Source organism: Pristiophorus japonicus, chromosome 7 (genome assembly GCF_044704955.1).
Source record: "Pristiophorus japonicus isolate sPriJap1 chromosome 7, sPriJap1.hap1, whole genome shotgun sequence".
NCBI lineage: Eukaryota > Metazoa > Chordata > Chondrichthyes > Pristiophoridae > Pristiophorus > Pristiophorus japonicus.
The window spans coordinates 154,040,317-154,059,354 of NC_091983.1; the positions used below are offsets into that span (position 1 = coordinate 154,040,317).

Sequence of the window (19,038 nt, forward strand, 5' to 3'; positions counted from 1 at the left end):
GAAAGGTTTCAATGTTTGAACAACCCATTAACAGAAACTTCACTTCAACATTGGCTGAAAGACCCAAGTGTGTTAGTTGGTACGATTGGATTAAGATGCAGGTGAGGAGTGGCAAGTGAGATGGGAAAGTGATAATGGAGAGGGATAAGGTGGTGGTGAGTAAGGATGTGCAGGAGTAGGGTAGGGAAGTGTGTTGGGGATGTGATGAGTGGCACAGCAGGATAAGGTTGAGTATGGCTTTGCAGTACTGTTTTGTGATCATCTGAGATCATTGAAAGGTTTCTGCCACTGCACCCAGGTCCTCCTGACCACATCCCTACTTGTGCTCTCCTGTGCAGTGTGCAACCAGGCGATATTGGTTCCCAGGGAGGTCTCTTCCACCCATAGGAAGTAATTGCAAGTATGTATACGCAACAATCCTAATCCACCACACCAGTAATTTTGTGAACACAATGGCTTGAAAAGGCATGAATTCTTATATGAACAAAGAATACTCAATAGTATTGTGTCGCCAAAATACAGTCCATCAGCAAAAGCTTTTCTGCAATGGCAGCAGAAATATAAAATTACCTTACCATCTGATAACATAGAATAAGCATATGGAAGGAGTTCTGAGAGAGCCTTGGTGTAGTCCTGCACCTTTGGGCAGTACTTGTCTGTGTTTGCAGCACCTCAATGCTGCAAAATACCGACAGCACAAATGTCAACATCAATTTGTGCATGATCCCTTCAATTGGCTGGCAAACATGCTGGGGGGGTCTAACAAGCTCAATCAGGAGAAAGACATTTTGGGCAGCAGGCTGGAACCAACAGCGAGGTCACCTGCCACTGACCCGCCTAGGTTGGAGAAATTCAGCCCGAAGAGTTTGCACTTAATTTACATTATCTATTCTATTATCAGATGGTAAGGTAATTTTATATTTCTGCTGCCATTGCAGAAAAGCTTTTGCTGATGGACTGTATTTTGGCGACACAATACTATTGAGTATTCTTTGTTCATATAAGAATTCATGCCTTTTCAAGCCATTGTGTTCACAAAATTATTGGTGCGGTGGGTTAGAATTGTTGCGTATACATACTTGCAATTACTTCTGGTTTTATTATGTGGTCTTTTATAAACCCTGAAAATATTACCTGAGGAATAACTGGGAGAATTTTCTTCCTCTTGGATTGGAATAGTCACTTGCTAGGGTGCAGTATCTTTGAGAGGCTTGGATTTAGCTCCTTTCTTTCAGGGGATTCAGACACAACATTTAGCCTTCAGGCCCAGATTTTAATAAGTGATGGTGTAATATTCGCTCTTGTTCTGAGCATGGGGACGAGAAAAATCTTGCTTTATTTCCATAGTTCTTTGAGGATGGTCACAATAAGGCCCTCTCATATTGCACAAAGAATGAGAGCTGACTTGCTATGGACATTTTTCTTAAGCAGCCTTGGGAGTCAGATTCATATCTAGTACAATGGTTTACTTTTTCCCAGTTCACTCAGTAACCAAATAGGCCACCATACATTTCTGAGTTATCTTCTCCTTTTTCTGATGTCATAAAGGGCAATTAGCCTTCATAAGTAAATGGTTTCCACTGTACATTTAGTACATAAATATTCTCGATAGTAATGGATAACTTTGCACAAGCTACTGGTAGACTCAAAGGATTAAAGTAGATATTCAATGTTCGAATACTTTCCCTTTCACCTTGTAGACTAGAGCAGAACTAATGTTGCCCACATTCTGTCTGGATTAGATTGAGGAGATTAATTATGAAAGCAATCTGGGAGTTGGTGAGAAATCCATCAATTTTGCTAAATTCATACTAGCCTTGACAAAATAGCTCCAATTATGGATCAAGGTGAATTGGCAACCAGAGATTCAGTTGTGATTGAGATGTTAGAACAGCTTCTCGTTTTCTGTAACGTCAACGAGGTTTAATTTGATTAGCTGATCTTGGTCTGCAGTTATTGGGGGTTGTTTTTTTTTGGAGGGGGTTCCAAATCCATCACAAGGATTACAATGTTTTGCTGCTTTACACTCTGGGACAATGCCATCTGACCAGTCTCGAACATAGAAACATAGAAAATAGGTGCAGGAGTAGGACATTCTAGCCTGCACCGCCATTCAATGAGTTCATGGCTGAACATGCAATTTCAGTACCCCATTCCTGCTTTCTCGCCATACCCCTTGATCCCCCTAGTAGTAAGGACTACATCTAACTCTCTTTTGAATATATTTAGCGAATTGGCCTCAACAACTTTCTGTGGTAGAATTCCACAGGTTCACCACTCTGGGTGAAGAAGTTTCTCCTCATCTCGGTCCTAAATGGCTTACCCCTTATCCTCAGACTGACCCCTGGTTCTGGACTTCCCCAACATTGGGAACATTCTTCCTGCATCTAACCTGTCCAAACCCATCAGAATTTTAAACGTTTCTATGAGGTCCCCTCTCATTCTTCTGAACTCCAGTGAATACAAGCCCAGTTGATCCAGTCTTTCTGGATAGGTCAGTCCCACCATCCCGGGAATCAGTCTGGTGAACCTTCGCTGCACTCCCTCAATAGCAAGAATGTCCTTCCTCAGGTTAGGAGACCAAAACTGTACACAATACTCCAGGTGTGGCCTCACCAATGCCCTGTACAACTGTAGCAACATCTCCCTGCCTCTGTACTCAAATCCCCTTGCTATGAAGGCTAACATGCCATTTGCTTTCTTAACTGCCTGCTGTACCTGCATGCCAACCTTCAATGACTGATGTACCATGACACCCAGGTCTCGTTGCACCTCCCCTTTTCCTAATCTGTCACCATTCAGATAATAGTCTGTCTCTCTGTTTTTACCACCAAAGTGGATAACCTCACATTTATCCACATTATACTTCATCTGCCATGCATTTGCCCACTCACCTAACCTATCCAAGTCACTCTGCAGCCTCATAGCATCCTCCTCGCAGCTCACACTGCCACCCCACTTAGTGTCATCTGCAAATTTGGAGATACTACATTTAATCCCCTCGTCTAAATCATTAATGTACAATGTAAACAGCTGGGGCCCCAGCACAGAACCTTGCGGTACCCCACTAGTCACTGCCTGCCATTCTGAAAAGTACCCATTTACTCCTACTCTTTGCTTCCTGTCTGACAACCAGTTCTCAATCCATGTCAGCACACTACCCCCAAATCCCATGTGCTTTAACTTTGCACATTAATCTCTTGTGTGGGACCTTGTCGAAAGCCTTCTGAAAGCCCAAATATACCACATCAACTGGTTCTCCCTTGTCCACTCTACTGGAAACATCCTCAAAAAATTCCAGAAGATTTGTCGAGCATGATTTCCCTTTCACAAATCCATGCTGACTTGGACTTATCATGTCACCTCTTTCTAAATGCGCTGCTATGACATCCTTAATAATTCATTCCATCATTTTACCTACTACTGAGGTCAGGCTGACCGGTCTATAATTCCCTGTTTTCTTTCTCCGTCCTTTTTTAATAAAGTGGGGTTACATTGGCTACCCTCCACTCGATAGGAACTGATCCAGAGTCAATGGAATGTTGGAAAATGACTGTCAATGCATCTGCTATTTCCAAGGCCACCTCCTTAAGTACTCTGGGATGCAGTCCATCAGGCCCTGGGGATTTATCGGCCTTCAATCCCATCAATTTCCCCAACACAATTTCCTGACTAATAAAGATTTCCCTTAGTTCCTCCTCCTTACGAGACCCTCTGACCCCTTTTTTATCCGGAAGGTTGTTTGTGTCCTCCTTAGCGAATACCGAACCAAAGTACTTGTTCAATTGGTCTGCCATTTCTTTGTTCCCCGTTATGACTTCCCCTGATTCTGACTGCAGGGGACCTACGTTTGTCTTTACTAACCTTTTTCTCTTTACATATCTATAGAAACTTTTGCAATCCGTCTTAATGTTCCCTGCAAGCTTCTTCTCGTACTCCATTTTCCCTGCCCTAATCAAACCCTTTGTCCTCCTCTGCTGAGTTCTAAATTTCTCCCAGTCCCTGGGTTCGCTGCTATTTCTGGCTAATTTGTATGCCACTTCCTTGGCTTTAATACTATCCCTGATTTCCCTTGAAAGCCATGGTTGAGCCACCTTCCCTTTTTTATTTTTATGCCAGACAGGAATGTACAATTGTTGTAGTTCATCCATGCGGTCTCCAAATGTCTGCCATTGCCCATCCACAGTCAACCCCTTAAGTATCATTCGCCAATCTATCCTAGCCAATTCACGCCTCATACCTTCAAAGTTACCCTTCTTTAAGTTCTGGACCATGGTCTCTGAATTAACTGTTTCATTCTCCATCCTAATGCAGAATTCCACCATATTATGGTCACTCTTCCCCAAGGGGCCTCGCACAACGAGGGCCCAGGAAACTGCAAGCATTTATGTATAATTCATCAGTTCAAGCTTCTGCAGCAGGACCGGGCTGAGGGGTCATAGTTGATGAATCATTTAAGGTCGACCAGGAGCGTGACATTGTAATTGGGAAGACTGTTTTATTTGAGTTGGATAAGGCATATTACGATGGGCATAGATGATTAGCCAGTGAATCTGTTTATTTTGGTAGTGTTGCATGTGGGAGGAAAGTTGGCCAAAAATTCTTAGCCATGTGGTAGCTAGCTGCATGTATAGGGGTCAGAGAGCTTAAAAACTGTGCCATCGGGGTTAAGTTTAAGGAGATGTTCAACTTTCTTTTTTCTGATCATCATCTTTGAGTTGATATATTTCAATTGGACCTTTGGTGCCAGATTATGGTTCACAGACGATTTTTCAACTAACACGGTGCACAACTTGAAATGCTCAATTTCTGGTATTCTAGGGCCCAAGTTTCGAGCCGTGCCTAGAACGGCGCAGTCCCGACCTGGACGCCTGTTTTTCATGCCACAAAGTGTGCCTAAAAAAAAAATTCCAGGTTCTGCAGCTCCCTGCTGGTCATTTGCAGCTTGGCACAGTGCAGCACGAGCTGTAGGGGGCGGAGCCAGATCCCTGCGCTGAAAAAAGTGCCGGGACCTCTGCACATGCGCGCTACAGTGGGCGCACATGTGCAGTAGCTCCAGGCGCCCAAAACTGTGTGGGAGGGGCCCGAAGCACGCTGCCCCTAGCCCTGGTCAAATGGCCTCACTGGGGCTGCGTGAATAAGGCTCCTCCCACGCTCAGCTCCTGCTTCCTCCCAACCCGACTCGACTCCCGCTTCCCGCCCCCCCCCGCCTCCAACCCGACTCCCGCTTCCACCCCCCCCCCCCCAGCCTCGGGACCGGTCCTGACCCCGACTCGACTCCCGATTTGCCCCTCCCCCCGCCTCCGGACCGGACCCAACACCGACACCGACCCGACTCCCGCTTACCCCCCCCCCCCCCCCCCTGCCCCGGACTGGACCCGACCTGACCTCCCTCTCCCTCCCTCTCTCCCCCCGAACCGACCTCCCTCCCACCACCCCCGACCCACGCTCCCCCCGACCCGACCCAATGCCACCTACCTGTAAATCTGGTGCTGGGGACGGGCCCGGCCCGTTCAGCCTCCCTCCCCCATCTCCTTTCCTTTCCCCCCCCATCTCCTTTCCTTTCCCCCCCCATCTCCTTTCCTTTCCCCTCCCCATCTCCTTTCCTTTCCCCTCCCCATCTCCTTTCCTTTCCCCCCCACATCTCCTTTCCTTTCCCCCCCATCTCCTTTCCTTTCCCCCCCCCATCTCCTTTCCTTTTACCCCCCCCATCTCCTTTCCTTTTCCCCCCCATCTCCTTTCCTTTTCCCCCCCATCTCCTTTCCTTTCCCCCCCCATCTCCTTTCCTTTCCCCCCCCATCTCCTTTCCTTTCCTCCCCCCCCCATCTCCTTTCCTTTCCCCCCCCCATCTCCTTTCCTTTCTTCTCCTCCCATCTCCTTTCCTTTCTTCTCCTCCCCCCCCCCCCCATATCTCCTTTCTCTTCCCCCCCCCCCCCATCTCCTTTCTCCATCTCCTTTCTCCCCCCCTCCACCCCCATCTCCCCCTTCTCCCCCTTCTCCCCCCTCTCCCTTCTCTCCCTGTCCCCTCGCTGTCAGAAACACAGACACTGACAGACAGAGAGATAGAGACACACACAGACACACTGGCGGGGGCATCCCAGCACACTGTTGGAGGGCTCCCGGTGCTGCAGTCGGTAAGTAGAAAATGTTTTGTTTTATTGATAAAAAAAGAAATTATTTCTTCTTTATTTTTTTTTTTGATTTTATTGGTTGATTTATTGATGTTTTTATCATTTATTATTGATGATGGCTCTTTATTTGTAAAACTGAAGTGTTTAATGTTTGTAAACTTCCCTTTAAACCCCCCCCCCCGCCATTCCCTACGCCTGATTTGTAACCTACGCCTGATTTTCTAAAGTGTAGACAAGGTTTTTTCGAGCGTACAAAAATCTTCACTTACTCCATTCTAAGTTAGTTTGGAGTAAGTTTTCACTGCCGAAACTTTGAAAACGGGCGTAAGTGGCTGGACACGCCCCCTATTGAAAAAAAAATTCTGTTCCAAAGTGAAACTGTTCTTACAGACTAGAACTGGAGCAAACTAAATGGTGAGAATTCCGATTTCTAAGATACTCCGTTCTACACCAGTTGCTCCTAAAAATCAGGAGCAAACCATGGCGAAACTTGGGGCCGTAGTGTTGCTGAATGGTCAAGCAAAAATTCTCAAACTTGTAATTAGTTTACTGAATTGCCATTTGCCCTGTCATCCAGTGTTATCTTAGCTCAGTGGCAGCAAATCAATCTCTTGAGTTAGAAGGTTCAGTGTTTCAAATCCCAGTATCGACTTGAGCTCATATTCTAAGCTGACACTTCTGTGCAGTGCAGAGAGAGTGCTGCATTGCCAGATGTGCTATCTTTCAGAAGAGATGCAAAACTGAGGCAAATCAGCTTGTTCAGATGAGTGTAAAAGGCCCCATGGCTTTTGTTTGAAGAAGTGTGAATATTTTTCCTGTGTTCTGGCTAACATTTATTCCTCTGCCAACACCACCAAAATAGCTAAATTAGTCATTCATCTCATTGTCATTGTGGGACTTTGTTGTGCAAATTGGCTGAAAATTGGAAATATTGGAGAAACCATATTCAAAAAAGAACAAATTAGTCAATGGATGGGCACAGACACTTTTAGATGTTTTCTTTTGAAGGGTTCACATCTGAAGTGTTAACCTGTGTTCTCTACCCTAGATGTTAAGAGATCTAACTCACATTACTAGAGCCGCTTACTAAAAGAAAATGAGAATGAATGCAATGATATGTACTTGGGCCCAGGAAACTTCAGCCATTTATGTATAATTCATCAGTTAAAGCTGCAGCAGGAGCAGGCCCAGGGGTCATAGTTGATGAATCATTTAAGGTCGACGAGGAGTGTGACGAGGTAATTGGGAAGACTTTTTTATTTGAGTTGGATAAGGCATATTACGATGGGCATAGATGATTAGTCAGTGAATCTGTTCATTTTGGTAGTGTTGCATGTGGGAGGAAAGTTGACCAAAAATTCTTAGCCTAGTTTGCAAATTGCCATGGAATCCTTTAAATCCACGTGTGCATGCAGCAAGGGTTTCAGTTTAACATCTTAGCAGAAAGATAGCACTTTCTATGATGCACCTCTTCCTCAGTATCACATCGAAGCATCAGCCTAGATTATGTGCTCGAGTCCAGGCGTGGAGCTTGAAACCCACAACCTTCTAACTCGGGAGACAGTGCTACCACTGAGCCAAGCTGTCATAATAGTTACTACTATTGCTAGCCAAAAGAAATATCAAGCTAAGGAGGCTTGTGTGGAGTGTAAACCGGCATAGACTTGTTGGGCCAAATAGCCTGTTTCTGTGCTATAACTCTTGGGGCTGGAAATTCAGCAATTTTGCGATTGGGTTATTCGTGCTATTTCACTTTTTTGGCAAACTCAGTCTGTGGAAAATTCAGTTAGGTTTGGCGGGCGGCAGTTTTCAAATACCGCTGGAGAGAGGAGTGCCGCCGTGCAAGACCTGAAATAGCGTTTTTGCCAAAGATTTGGCTCTGTGTGCAACTGTATTTTGCATGAAAAAAACCAATGTAAAAAGCTGCATTGCAACTATTGAAGCAGCGGTAAATATGGAGACCTTCCAAAAAAAAAAGGTAAGTTGAAGTTTTTATTAATTTTGTAGCGATTCGATAGATAAGTGTCTTGTAAATGTGTTGTGAATTTTTTTTCCCCAATTTATTTTTAGGTGTTTTTTCGCCTCCATCATCATCATAGGCAGTCCCTTGGAAACTAGGAAGACTTGCTTCCACTCTTAAAATGAGTCCTTAGTTAGCTGAACTGTCCAATATGAGAGCCAGTCCCTGTCGCAGGTGGGACAGATAGTCATTGAGGGAAGGGGTGGGTGGGACTGGTTTGCCGCACGCTCTTTCCGCTGCCTGTGCTTGATTTCTGCACGCTCTTGGCGATGAGACTCGGTGCTCAGCGCCCTCCCGGATGCACTTCCTCCAGTTAGGGGGGTCTTTGGCCAGGGACTCCCAGGTGTCAGTGGGGATGTTGCACTTTTTCAGGGAGGCTTTGAAAGTGTCCTTGTAACGTTTCCTCTGCCCACCTTTGGCTCGTTTGCTGTGAAGGAGTTCCGAGTAGAGCACTTGCTTTGGGAATCTCGTGTCTGGCATGCCAAAGATGTGGCCTGCCCAGCGGAGCTGATCAAGTGTGGTCAGTGTTTTTCCGCCCTCCTAAGTCCCAACTCGCAGCGGTATTGGCTTCGGATTAAAGTTGGCGAGGATCGCGATTTGCGCCACGAATCTGTGCAATGCCGATTTTTACCGCTGTACAAATTAAAGCTTGAATTTCCAGCCTGATAGCGATCGCAAAACAATAACGGTAATTTTGGTGAAAAAATACCATTATCGCGGAGAACCGAATTTCTAGCCCTATGTAGTTTTATGTTCTGACATCAATAAGGTTACAACAATATATGCTTTATGATTGTTTTGGCAAAGTTACGTATTTCGCATATTGAGAACATTCTTCTTTAAAGGCATATTTTGACCTCCCAAGGTCTTCCCTTCAGTCAAGGATGATGCATACAGGTATATTTTGACCTCCCAAGGTCTTCCCTTCAGTCAAGGATGATGCATACTTAGGGAAAACTAGTAATCTGCTCCCAGGTCTCACCCTGTGTCTCTGAAATCAGCTGCTAGGCTTTAAAGCACTGTAGTTGTTGAGTTGCAGACCATTTTGTATGAGCATGAAGCATCTTTGTGAATCTATTCTTCATGTTCGGAGAATTCTGAATTCTCAGCAGCTCCTCAATTCCTTATAATCGCACGTTAGGAATGCCTACAAAGGAATGGGGATGTTCTATTTGTTTGATGGCTTATGATTGTTTAAGAATTAATATATTGGTTAACAGAAAAAAGGTCTGTTGGAAAAAAAATACAAGTTTTTGTGACTAAAACTCGTGTTATCTTTTGGCAGGAGTTGCTGAAAGATCCTTTGTACATTGGACTAAGACACAAGAGAGTGAGAGGTCAAGCATATGATGATCTTGTGGAAGAATTTATGCAGGCTGTGACTGAAAGGTACACGCATTTTGTATATAAACATGCATTTCCTTCCACTTGGCTATTGGAGGTTACTGTGATTTTCTTCCCCCCTGTACTGTCTTTCATTTAATTTTGGTTATTTCCAGTTCGCAATAGATTTATCACCCTGAAGCTTTCCAGACATTTTTGGAGCCTGTCCAGAATTGGGTGAAAATGTTGGAGACTTGTTCTTCCCCCCCTCTTCTTCATGTAACTTAATCAGTCCTTAGTAGAGTTCTTTCATATGGATCAAATTCCATTATAGTCTGTTTTATGTGTGGGAAAACTTACTCATCAGTCTGTTTTTAATGGTTTAACCCACAGATTCCTGTTCATTGTACTGAGAATTCAGTTCCTGTGTGGGTGAAAGGGCTTAATCTGATGTTTCAGAAGGGTATTGCAAAATATGCACTGGTTTTGAGATTCTTCAGCTTAGATGGGCCATATTTAATTTTTGTAATATTTCATAACCTTGCAATGACTGTTAATTTTCATTTTTCATTTCAGGAGCGCACAGTTAAATAATCTGACATTGCAAAAGCAGAGGGACATTTTAATTTGAAAACTGAGTTTAAAATATAGTTTTATTGTCTTTTGGATTGATTGCAGCTGGCTCATTACTACAGTTCAAACATTTTCTAACATTGTTTTCTCCTTCAAATGCCCCATGTCAATTTCCATAAGTGCTCCATGCCCTTTTGATCTGAAATCAGCATTTTTTACTATTAAAGCCCGACTAAGCTTTTTAGTGGTGAAACTGGAATTTACATAGAATTCGCACAGAAAATATCACTAAGCTATTAAACTTAATTTACAATTGAATGTACAGAAGCAAAACTAGTAGACATATACTATCTAGTACAAGTAGAATTTAGAAATCTATATATCTAGAATTTTAAGTTAACAATCCAGATATTCAGCTTGTCTTAATTTATTGGAGTGGAACGGTCTCTTGGTAAACAGAGTACATTGCTGAGACGGTTCCTCATGTTTACATAGAAATATAGAAAATAGGTGCAGGAGTGGGCCAGTTGGCCCTTTGAGCCTGCACCACCAATCAATATGATCATGGCTGATCATGCATTTCAGTATCCCATTCCTACTTTCTTTCCATACACTTGATCCCTTTAGCCGTAAGGGCCAATCTAACTCCCTTTTGAATATATTTAATGAATTGGCCTCAACAACTTTCTGTGGTAGAGAATTCCACAGGCTCACAAATCTGAGTGAAGAAGTTTCTCCATCTTGGTCCTAAATAGCTTACCCCTTATCCTTAGATTGTGACCCCTGATTCTGGACTTCCCCAACATTGGGAACATTCTTCCTGCATCTAACCTGTCAAATCCTGTCAATGTTATGTTTCTATGAGATCCCCTCTCTCTCATCTAAATTCCATTGAATATCAGCCTAGTCGATCCAGTCTTTCTTCATATGTCAGTCCTGTCATCCCGGGAATCAGTCTGGTGAACCTTCGCTGCACTCCCTCAATAGCAAGAATGTCCTTCCTCAGATTAAGAGACCAAAACTGAATACAATATTCAAGGCGTGGCCTACCAAGGCCCTGTACAATTGTAGTAAGACCTCCCTGCTCCTATACTCAAATCCTCTCACTATGAAGGCCAACATGCTATTTGCCTTTACCGCCTGCTGTACCTGTATGCCAACTTTCAATTACTGATGTACCATGACACCAAGGTCTGGTTGCACCTCCCCTTTTACTAATCTGTCACCATTCAGATAATCTGCCTTCCTGTTTTTACCACCAAAGTGGATAACCTCACATTTATCCACATTATACTGCATCTGCCATGCATTTGCCCACTCATCTAACCTGTCCAAGTCATCCTGCAGCTTCTTAGCATCCTCCTCACAGCTCACACTGCCACCCAGCTTAGTGTAATGGAACTATTACATTCAATTCCTTCTTCTAAATCATTAATGTATATTGTAAATATCTGGGGTCCCAGCACTGAACCCTGTGGTACCCCACTAGTCACTGCCTGCCATTCTGAAAAGGACCCATTTATTCCTACTCTTTGTTTCCTGTCTGCCAACCAGTTCTCCATCCATGTCAGTACATTACCCCCAATACCATGTGCTTTAACTTTTCTCACTAATCTCTTGTGTGGGACCTTGTCAAAAGCCTTTTGCAAGTCTAAATATACCACATCCACTGGCTCCCCCTTGTCCACTCAACTAGTTATATCCTCAAAAAAAAATCCAGAAGATTTGTCAAGCATGATTTCCCTTTCATAAATCCATGCTGACTTAGTGATCCTGTCACTGCTTTCCAAATGCGCTGCTATTACATCTTTAATAATTGATTCCAACATTTCCCCACCACCGATTTCAGGCTGACCGGTCTATAATTCCCTGTTTTCTCCCTCCTTTTTTTAAAAAGTGGGATTACATTAGCTACCCTCCAATCCATAGGAACTGATCTAGAATCTATAGAATGTTAGAAAATGACCACCAATGCATCCACTATTTCTAGGGCCACTTAAGTACTCCGGGATGCAAACTGTCAGGCGTTGGGGATTTATTGGCCTTTAAGCCTATCAATTTTCCTAACCCAATGCATGTGGAATATGTTAGCCTAAATGCTCATGGGCAGTGCATCTGACTGGATATTATCACTCCTGCTAGAAGCAAGAAGAACTAGTAGGCCTAGGATACATTTGATTACTTTAATATAAAACCTTTCTTTAGAAATAAAGCAGACTGAATGTTCAAATCACAGTAAGCAAATGGAACATGCCATGTGACATCCGCAGTCCCCATCTGTGCTTTTGTCACTTCTGGACTCGACTGTTCCAATGCTCTCCTGGCTGGCGTCCCTTCAGCACATCCAAAACTTTGCCGCCTGTAAGTTATCCTGTACCAAGTCTCTCTCGCTCATTACCCCTGTACTTGGTGACCTATATTGGCTCCCAGCACTCCAAAGCCTCAAATTTAAAATTTGTATCCTTTGTATTTTAATTCCTTCATGGCCTCTTCCTTCTCTACCATTGTAACATTCTTCAGCCCTACCACTCCGCTCCCCCCCCCGAGAACTCTGGCCTCTTGTGAATCTCCCACTGATTCCACCCCACCATTGGCGGCTGTGCCTTCAGCAATCTAGCACCTAAACTCTGGAATTCCCTCTGCCTCTCCATCACCCTCCTCTCCTTTTAAGACCCTCCTTAAAACCCATCTCTTTGACCAAGCTTTTAGTCACCCTCATAATATCTCTTGCCTCAGTGCTAATTTTTGTCTGATTACACTTCTGCAAAGCACCTTGGGACATTTTTCTATGTGAAAGATGCTATATAAATGTAACTTGTCTTAATGTGCAACAGCGGCCTAGTCAATGTTTGATATTTGGGAATTGTGTTTTAGTCTAGTATTACAACAGGATCTGTTTACATAAACCATCACTGAGGAAGACTCCATGAATGCTAATTGGAAAGTGTACACCCACTGGAATCTTTGCTGCTTTCAGTACTTCATTGTCTCATAGCAGTTACCCTGGAAAACCAGCATAAAGCTAATCAACAGCAAAACTTTTGACGGCTCAAAAACAGTTCTGAACATAGACCTGCAAAATGTGAAGCCAAATAGTTAGAATGAGAATACAGTGGTAAATGGGCTTTTCATATCCCAAGTTGCAAGCATTCTCGAGTTTCCATCACTTTTATTGCAGTACACAAAAACACAAGTAGCAGAAATGGTGATTTAGAAATTTCTGAAGGGGCATAAGAATTATTTTCTATGTGACGTTCCCCTTCTCTGCTCAACATTTTTGATATTTGATTTGGTGCATTTTAATGTCGTTTGGAGACCATATTGCAATTTAGTGAGTGTGAATCTCACTAATATTTTCACAAGTAAAATATATCATTTGTGCAACCTTGGTTCCTATTTTGTTTCTTGATGTTAACTGCGCATCTCGAAAGACGAAGGTGTAAGAGCCAAAGTTACTTTGCCATCGTGAGTGGCTGAAGAGTCCAATTCTCGAGCGATAGTTCATGGTGCAGATGTAAATCACCGGGTCAGATTATGAAGCTGGCACAGTATCAATTGAAGCTGCCCTCTGCCCTCTGCCCTCTTTGCTCCTCACTCTCCGCTCTGCTCTCCACTCTTGGAAGGTAGCAAATGTAACCCTGCTATTCAAGAAAGGAGGGAGAGAGAAAACCGGAAACGACAGGCCAGTTAGCCTGACATCAGTCGTTGGGAAATTCTGGAATCCCTTATTAAAGAAGTGGTAACAGAGCATTTAGAAAATCACATGATTGGGCAGAGTCGACATGGTTTTATGAAAGGGAAATAGTGCTTAATAAATTGAGTTTTTTGAGGATGTAACTAGCAGAGTAGATAAAGGGGAACTAGTGGATGTAGTATATTTGGATTTCCCAAAGACTGTCTAAGGTGCCACATAAAAGGTTGTTACTCAAGATAAGGGCTCATGGGATTGGGGGTAAAATATTGGCATGTTGATGATTTGTTGAAGGGCAGAAAACAGAGTGTAGGGATAAATGGGTCATTTTCAGATTGGCAGGCCATAACTAGTGGGGTGCCACAAGGATCAGTGTTTGGGCTTCAGCTATTAGCAAATCATATTAATGACTTAGATGAAGGGACTGAGTGCAATGTATCCAAGTTTGCTTACAAAGCTAGGTGGGTTCTGTGAGGAGCACACAGAGCCTGCAAAGGAATATAGACAGGTTAAGTGAGTGGACCATAAGGTGGCAGATGCAGTATAATGAGAAGATATGAGGGTATTCACTTTGGTAGTAAGAATAGAAAAACAGAATATGTTTTAAATGTTAAGAAACTATTAAATGTTGGTGTTCAGATAGATTTAGGTGTCCTCATATAGGAAACCGAGTTAGCATGCAGCTACAGCAAGCAATTAGGAAGGCAAATGGCATGTTGGCCTTCATTGCAAGGGGGTTGAAGTACAAGAGTAAGGAAGTCTGACTATAATTGTACAGGGATGTGGTGAGACCACACCTCTAGGACTGTACACAATTTTGGTCTCGTTATTTAAAGGATATACTTGCCTTGGAGGCAATGCAACGAAGGTTCTTTGGTTCGCTAGATTGATTCCTGGGATGAGAGGGTTGTCCTATGAGGAGAGATTGAGTAGATTGGGCTTATACTCTCAAGTTTGGGAGAATGAGAGGTGATCTCATTGAAACATACAAGATTCTGAGGGGGATTGACAGGGTAGATGTTGAGAGGGTGTTCCCCCTGGCTGGAGAGTGTACAAAGTCTCAGGATAAAGGGTCAGCTATTTAAGACTGAGATGAGGAGAAATCTTTTTTTGTTGATAGTTATGATTTGTTGTAATCCTCTGCCCCAAAGGGCTGTGGATGCTGAGTTGTTGAGTATATTCAAGATAGATTTTTGTATTCAACTGGAATCCAGGCTCGAGGGGCCGTATCACTGACTCCTCCTAATTCTTGTGTTGTGTTCTTTCTCTGCCACCTTTCTTCAGCCTCTTTGGCTTCCTGATGTAGACATCACTTTAATGAAGCCTGTTATTAGCCATATCTTCCAAGCTTGTAAAATTTAAGGGCTATAAATTTGTTATAGCCCGGTTTGAGGCGGTGACACTGCCGAGGCACTAATTTTAGGATCAAATGATGTTTACCGCTTCCAACTGGAATGTTCATTGGCACCCCAAGAGGGGAGTGGAGTGCTAAGGTAAGTGTACCAGACTACTCTTAGGACGCTATGGGGTGGTAGCGCTGCAGGGATAATGAAGTTCTGGTGCTAGGAAACCAGCATCCTAGCGCCTAAAGGAGAGGTCAGCTGGACTACCTGAAAAATGAGAGAAAGTTGAAGGGAGCATTGGAAACATCAGCAGCAGTATGTCAGAGCTCTGAGTCACAGCAATGTTAAAAGATATTACACTGAACACCCACCTGCTCCTGCTTTATAATATCGCCCCAGGAGCTTCCACGGAATGTCTGCTCTCCGTCAGTGATGGCAGCAGGCGCTATGGCAAGCGAAAGGAATGAAGTTCGGGATTGCGGCACTAATGTGGCGTTGCACACTCATGACGTTACCTAGTGGTGGTGCTAGAGTGTGCAACGCTAACTGATAGCGCCGCCGCTAAACCACTGATGAAGTTTGCAGCAGGCTTGGGTGGTGAGCGCTTTGCGGCCCGTTAGCACAGGTACGAACGAGTGGCACTAAGCAACTGAATTTCACCCCCTAAGTCTTTAAACCTGGCCTTGAACTATCTGCAAGTTCTCCATACAAAAGACCTTTTATACTATGATCGTCTACCATCCGATGTGAATGATCAAGCCACTGGCGGTCTCTGAGGAAAAATGATTAGAACTTTGCTTCCTCAAGTAGTTCAGTGTCAGAAACTGTCTCTTCCCATTTGATATTTAGAATAGGGCAGAGACAGCGAGTGTGGAAAGAGTTTAGTCAACTCAAATGCCTTCTGTAGGTGGTCCAGGTCTCACTGCCATACAGCTGCATGCTCTGACCACACGTTTGGTGGAGCTACATTTTTGAGTGTCAATATTCATTTCCTATTTTTCCACACACACTTAGTCAATTGGCCAAATGTGGTTGCTGCCTTTCTGATGCAAGAGTTTAGCTTGTTATGCACAGGTAAGTTATCCGATACAGTACATGCTAGGTAGCAGAACCTGTGTACCATTTCTAGCATGGTGTTGGCTATTGAAACTTCTGGAGCAGGCAACACACCCTCTAACATCATTGTCTTCTTTAGACTGGTAGCCCAAGCTCATCACAAGCTAGCGAGCAACTGATATAAAATTGTTTAAGCTCTATTTCATAGTGTGTAATGAGCACTACATCATTGGCAAAAGTTCTCTCTCTCTCTTTGTTTCTAAATCATGTTCATTGCATAAGGACTGTACCTGAATTGTCAAATAAAGCCAGTTAGTGCATTCACACCAGGAAACATCCACTTTATCGTTTTTTTAAAAAAAAGCTGCAACCAATATTGAAAGAAAATTTTACACAAGACAATTATCAGCCATGCTATAGAAAGTTTGAAGTAAAGAATAAAAGGTTTTTCGAAACTACATTTTAGTACAGCTACAATGTCTGAAATCCAGAATCCTCGGGACTGAGTCCGTGCCGACTTTTGGGTTTTTCCAGATTTCAGACATCACTGCAGCCGAATCCATGCCGGATTTCAGGTTTTGCCGGATTTCAGATCTCACTGCCCGCCAATCCTCCGTTTCTCGCCCTTCAGCGAACTGTCAGGCTTTTGGACAATTCTGCTTTTTGTAAGTCTGGATTCGGGACGTTGCACCTGTCGTTTATTTGTACATTTTTTTCACAAAAAATACTCAAACATTCCCATAACTGGAACTCTCAGAAACCAAATACTGAATTATAAAAACAAAATGCCTCCTGTTTGTACACAAGAAACAATGGGAGAAGTTGGGAGAAAGCAAGATTTGATTAAATCTAGTCCCACCCTCCGACCTATTTGGTTCTGACAGGCTCCAGTCCCACCTTCCAAATGATTTGATTGTTGTCATCATCATAGGCAGTCCCTCGAAATCGAGGAAGACTTGCTTCCACTCTTTTTTTTAAAAAAAGAGTTCTTAGGTGACTGAACAGTCCAATACAGGAATAACAGTCTCTGTCACAGATGGGACAGACAGACAGTCATTGAAGGAAAGGGTAGGTGGGACTGGTTTGCCGGACGCTCCTTCCACTGTCTAAGCTTGGTTTCTGCATATTCTCGGCGATGTGACTCGAGGTGCTCAGCACCCTCCCGGATGCACTTCCTCCATTTAGGGCGATCTTTGACCAGGGACTCCCAGGTGTTGGTGAGAATGTTGCATTTTATCAAGGAAGCTTTGAGGGTGTTCTTGAAACATTTCCTTTCTCCACCTTGGGCTCGCTTGCCATGTAGGAGTTCTGAGTAGAGCACTTGCTTCGGGAGTCTTGTCAGGTCTGCGAGCAATGTGACCCACTCAGCAGAGCTGGTCGAGTGTGATCAGTGCTTCGATGCTGTGGTTGTTGGCCTGATCGAGGACGCTAACGTTGGTGCGTCTGTCCTCCCAGGGAATTTGTAGGATCTTGCGGAGACATCGTTGGTGGTATTTCTCCAGCGATTTGAGATGTCGACTGTATATGGTCCATGTCTCTGAGCCACACAAGAGGATGGGTATCACTATAGCCCTGTAGACCATGAGATTGGTGGCAGATTTGAGGGCCTGATCTTCAAACACACTTTTCCTTGGGCGGCCAAAGGCTGTGCTGGCGCACTGGAGGTGGTGTTGAATCTCTTTGTCGATGTCTGCTTTTGATAATAGGCTCCTAAGGTCTGGAACATGGTCCACGTTGTACAAGGCCATGCCGTGGATCTTGATGACTGGGGGGGGGGGGGGGGGTAGTGCTGTGTGGCGGGGTCAGGTTGGTAGCTTTCGTATGCCTCAGTGAAGATGTTGACTATGACTTGGAGTTCAGTCTCTGTGCGCAGACGCATGCATCGTCTGTATACTGTAGTTCGACAGCAGAGGTTGGGACAGTCGTGGATCTGGACTGGAGGCGACAAAGGTTGAACGGGTTCCCACTGGTTTTGTAGTTTAGTTCCACTCCAGCCGGGAGCTTGTTGACTGAGGTGGAGCATTGAAGTGAGGAAGATTGAGAAGAGGGTTGGCGCGATGACGCAGCCCTGCTTGACCCCGATCCGGACGTGGATTGGGTCTGTAATGGATCTGTTGGTCAGGATCACGGCCTGCATGTTGTGGTGGAACAGGCGAAGGATGGTGCCGAACTTTTGGCGGCATCCGAAATGGAAGACGTCGCGATTGATTGTGTCAAAGGCCTCCGTAAGGTCAAAGAAGGCCATGTATAAGGGTTGGTGCTGTTCCCTGCATTTTTCTTGCGGCTATCACGCTGTAAGAATCATGTTCGTTGTACCCCGAAGAGGACGAAATCCGCACTGACTCCGGCAAGAGATCCTTAGCCATGGGGAGAAGACGGTTGAGGAGGATTCTAGCGACTACTTTCCCAGTGGCTGATAACAGGGAGATTCCTCTGTAATTTCTGCAGTCGGACTTGTCCCATTTTTAAAAGATGGTCATGATCACTGCATCTCGAAGATCTCCCAGCATGCTCTCCTCCCTCCAGATGAGTGAGATAAGATCATGTATTCACGCCAGTAGTGCCTCTCTGCCATACTTTAGTGCCTCAGCGGGGATTCCATTCGCTCACATTGCCTTGTTCTTGAGCTGGCGGATGGCCTTTTCTACCTTGTGCAGGACTGCGGTTTTGCTAACATGGTGACCGGTAGCATGCTGCGGGATAGAGTTGAGGACACTCAAGTCAAAGGCAGAGTCTCGGTTAGGGAAATCTTTGCAGTGCTCCTTCCAGCAGGTTCTGACTGCCTCGGTGTCCTTGATGAGTGTTTCCTCGCTCTTGGCCAGCAGTGGGGTCGGGCCTTGGGTGTTTGGGCCGTAGATGGCCTTGACTGCGGTGAAGAATCCTCACACGTCATGGCTGTCG

The 19,038-nt window shown here is 44.4% G+C and overlaps 1 protein-coding gene across 1 annotated transcript in view; it reads left to right on the forward strand.

The window, feature by feature from the left end:
* The window catches only part of me1 (malic enzyme 1, NADP(+)-dependent, cytosolic), a 643,978-nt gene that overhangs the window by 310,061 nt on the left and 314,879 nt on the right, over positions 1-19,038 (forward strand). Inside the window, exon 6 of the mRNA XM_070885433.1 lies at positions 9,437-9,540. Within this exon, the coding sequence (XP_070741534.1) occupies positions 9,437-9,540 (104 nt within the window). The remainder of the gene's footprint in view (positions 1-9,436; positions 9,541-19,038) is intronic.